Source organism: Egretta garzetta, unplaced genomic scaffold (genome assembly GCF_000687185.1).
Source record: "Egretta garzetta isolate BGI_Z169 unplaced genomic scaffold, ASM68718v1 scaffold332, whole genome shotgun sequence".
NCBI classification, from domain to species: Eukaryota; Metazoa; Chordata; class Aves; order Pelecaniformes; family Ardeidae; genus Egretta; species Egretta garzetta.
The window spans coordinates 928,995-933,164 of record NW_009258879.1 but is presented as its reverse complement, the minus strand read 5'-3'; the positions used below and the strand labels follow the sequence as shown (position 1 = coordinate 933,164).

At 59.8% G+C, this 4,170-nt stretch overlaps 1 protein-coding gene across 1 annotated transcript in view; it reads right to left on the bottom strand.

The window, feature by feature from the left end:
* Positions 1-4,168, bottom strand: part of OXTR (oxytocin receptor) — a gene marked incomplete at its 5' end in the record, with an annotated part of 5,422 nt that extends 1,254 nt beyond the window's left edge. Inside the window, one exon of the mRNA XM_035889465.1 lies at positions 3,271-4,168. Within this exon, the coding sequence (XP_035745358.1) occupies positions 3,271-4,168 (898 nt within the window). The remainder of the gene's footprint in view (positions 1-3,270) is intronic.
* Between the last annotated feature and the right edge of the window lie 2 nt (positions 4,169-4,170).

Genomic DNA, 4,170 nt, shown 5'->3' with positions numbered 1-4,170 from the left:
GGCCTGGGCGGGCGCCGGGACAAGGAGAGGCCGCCGCGGCCCCCGCGGGCCAGCACCTCCATGAAGCGGCTGCAGGCAGGGACAGAGCCTTTATTCTGCTCCCCGTGTTTTCAGCCCATCTTCCCGTCTCCTTGCGCTTCCAGGGGACGCGCCGGCAGTAAGGATGCGTGCTTGGGTTTGGCTGTTTCTGGTCCCTTTCTGCCTCTGCAAAAATCCACTTGCAGTTTTTACACCAGAAAAGAAGTGTGAATAATGAAGACTAGTTTCCAAATGCACCTCTAACCAGCTCATGCGTAATCCCTGCTCCAGTGATGTCTGGGCCAACCGCTTTTAATTTCACGCATACGCTAAAAGAAATCCTTGGGGAATGGCTTACAAGTCCTAGGCGCAAGACCTGAAACACATCATAGCGTTTCTATCAAAAAAAATCCAGCCATGGCTGTCTCAGCTCTTCTCTCGCTGAGGGAGATAACCCGAATTTCATGGAGCTTGCTGCAGGGCAGGCCTTAAAGACGGGTCTCTCCCCTCCCCGGCAGGACGGCCGAGAGCCCCGAGAAGTGCTGCAAGGAGCAAGCTCTGGCCCTCGCGGACATTCCCTCCCCGCAGGCTCCGAGGACCCCCCTGCAGCGGGGCGGGGGCCGTGGCGCTGTGAGGGGGGGTCGGCAGGGGCAGGGGCTGAGCCCGGGGAAGGGCTGCGGGACCCCTGCTGCAAACGCTGCTGCCGAGCTGAAATGAAATGCGGGCTGTTCCCCAATTCCCGCAGGCACACAGACGCTGTCGCTCACACGTTTCCAGGCACCAGCTCCCAGGATGAAGGGACCAACGTAAGAGAGTCACGGCGAAAGCACGGCCCGTGGCGCGCCGGGCCAGGTGCCAGCCGGGAGCAGTATTGGGGTTTTACCCACGGCAGACCAAGCGCCGTGCGTCCCTCTGCCCGCACTCGGGACCTGCGTCTCGCCACGCTCCGGGATGCAATGCATGGGCAGAAAACTGCAGGGTGCCTGCTCAGGATTCATTAGGACTCAGGCAGGTATAAAGAGCCTTTCCCTTGCCAGGGGACCCCCCTTATGGCATCCTATGGGGAGAAAATGAAACGTTTTCTGAAGCAGGCGGCCCTCCATCACACAGCCTCTGTCATCTGCTCGTCACCTCCCCGGTGCAGCCCACCCGTGTTGCAGCCGTGCCGGGCTGCGCAGCGAGCACCCTGCCCGCCTGCTTCTCTTCCCGCTCTGATGCGATGCCCGTGCAGGCTGCAAAGCCTGGAAGATGAGAAACAGCCGAATTCCCTTTCTGCTGCGGGGCACACCTCTGCCGGGCGCCCCGCAATGCTGCCCGGCCAAGGCAGCCCAAGCCTCGGTGCGAAGGAAAGGAGATCCGGGACGCGGGGCAACGCTGTCGGGAACGTGGCCGGCAAAGCCCATTTCTTCTGCAGAGGTCTGACCCTGCCGCCCCCCTCGTGCCGCCGGGCAGCCAGCGAGGAGGAGGGTGGGCCTGGGAGGAAGGGCTGGGGTGTCCTGGCGTTTGCTATCCACAATAACCCACCCGAGGCTTTTCCTCCCCGTGCCATGAAAGCCCCCAGCAAATGCTCTGGCAGAACTCCCAGCCTTTACGGCAGCCATGGGCCCCCGAGCAACACAAACGTGAGGGAGAGGGGAGCACGGAACGCTCAGCACGGCCGGCGCTTCCCTCGCTGGGTCAAAGCAAAGCAAAGCAGACAAGAAAAGGCGTCACGGGGCCAATGGCACGGGGTGAGGAAGGGAGAGTTTCCCGAGTCAGCAGGCAGGGCGTGATCTGCAAACAGCCCGGCCGCCCCCCCGCTCCCCGCCGCAGGAGCCAGCGGAGCAGCAGAGGTTGGTTTGCCGATGAGCCAGGTGGAAGCCCTCACGACTGCAGGTTTGAAACACAGCAAAAGGGGGAGATGCGGCTTCATCCTAGGGCGTATCTAAAAGCTAGCTGTTTCAACCAGCCTGAGTCAGGTAGAAAACAAAGAGACGTCTGCCTCGAGCACCTACGCAGGTTTAAAAGGCTGCACTTCACCTCTCCACCTGAAATAAAGGAGCAGAGAGAAGCAATAAAGGCAAAGTAAGGAGCGCTGGAGCCAGGCAGGCCACCCGCCTCGGTTCATGGGAGAACAGACGCACACGGGCGGCAGGAGGCAGCAGGTTTTCCACAGGGCAATGCATTGCTGCAACAGGGCTAAAGAAGGGAAGAGTGCTCGGTGTAAGCGAGCCGTGCCCTTGCCGCGGCAGGGCTGCCGGGAGAGCCGGGAGGGGGTCGCAGCTCCTCACCGGCCTGGGGCATCCCCAGACTCAGCGTGTCTGTTGAGTCGGGTCAGTCTGTCTGAGGAGGATTTGTCCCTGGATGCACTTTTTTGCGCTTTCTCCCATCTCACAAGCTTGTGCAGTTTGCTTTTAAGCTTTCCCGGATGGTTCAACCTGTGGGTGCAGAGGGACCATCGGCCACCTCCGCCCAGGGACAGCACAGACTTGCACAGCTACAAGCCTGCGAGACCAAGGAGGGTAATATATTTTACTCTGTCTACAATGCTAGTGATGACAGGAGCAGCCAGCACCAAGTATAAAAAATGGCAAATCAGTGACACCATGTCCTTTAGGAAAAGCCTTTGCTCATAAATCAGGGGCTTTCCACAGGAACTGTGCTCCCATCAGAGATAAAATAACAGCTGCTGGGTCCCGGGGAGGATGGAAACAGGAGGAGAGGAGAGGGAAAAGAGGGCAAAAGAGTAGAAAGTGAAGAAGTCAGTGAGGACAAAATGATACAGCAAAAGAAAAGAAGTCAGGCACTAACGCTGCGCAGCTTTCTCCTGCGGCCGCCCCAGCCCCAGGCACCGGCAGGGACTGAGCTCCCACACAGCCCTCGGCACCCCCCAGCACCCGGGGTGGGCAATCAAAGCACCGGAGACCCTGGAGAGGCCCCAGGAGGGCTGAGCTCGCACTCCTGGTGACAGTGAAAACCTCCTGAGCCACCATCCACACAGCCCGACCCCCGTGTTGCGGTGGCCCTGAATTTGCTGGGGGCTAAGGTAGCCCTCGCCTGCACCAGGGAAGCTCCGGCACAGCCACTGCTGCCTGTTGGGTGGTTTTTCCATGTTCGGGACCTTCTCCTGTCTCCCTCCCGGCCCCCCGAGACCCGGCTCGGAACAGTTTCTGGCTGTCGCTCGCAGCCCCCGAGTCCGCTGTCGGCGTCCCTGCGGCCGCTGAGCTAGGCAGTCCATGCAAACGTAGGGCTACGGGAGGGGAGAGGACGTACCTTCCTGCGGAGCATTTGTGTCCCACACAGACCACATCTGCACAAAGAAAAAGGGAGTCCAGCACACTATGAAAGCTAACACTATGATGAAGGTCATTTTGACTGTCCGGATCTTGGCTTTGGAGATGAGCCTGGTGCTGCTGACCCTGGCAAATGCCACCCCGCCGCGGGAGCCGGAGCTCAGACCCACGTTGGGCCCGTGAGCCGTCTTCAGCTTCACATTCTGCCAGATTTTGAAGCTGATTAAGCCATAGCAGATGCTCAGCATCAACACAGGGATGATGTAGACCATGAGGGTTATCCAGGTGACATAGGCTTTAGGTCCCCAGGGCTGGATGAAGTCAGCCCAACAGTCGTAAACCCCATTCCCCACATCCCTCAGAGAAAATATGTGGATCTGAGGGATGCTGACCAGCAGGCACAGCAGCCAGGTGAGGAGGACAGAGACCCGGTCCGCTCTCCTGTGCAGGGACCTCAGCGGCTGACAGATGGCCAAGCACCGGTCCAGGGACATCAGCAAGAGCATGTAGGTGGAAGCAAACATCCCCACTACCTGCAAGTACTTGATCAACCGGCAAAGGAAATCTGGCCCATAAAACCTGAAGGTGATGTCCCAGATGAGCTGGGGCAGCACCTGGAAGATGGCCACGACCAGGTCAGCGATGCTCAAGTGCTTCATGAAGAAGTACATGCGGGAGTGCTTCTGCCGGGTGGTGTGGATGGCCAGCAGCACGCACAGGTTGCCGGTCAGGGCGAGGAAGAGGATGAGGCAGAGGACGGTCACCTCCACCTTGGCCATGTCCTCGTTCCTCTTCAGGGGGTCCGTGGTGCTGTTCCTCCCGGCGCTCTGGTTCTCCAGGCGGAGGCTGCCGTTCCCCAGAGAGCTGTTGACGGTCCACA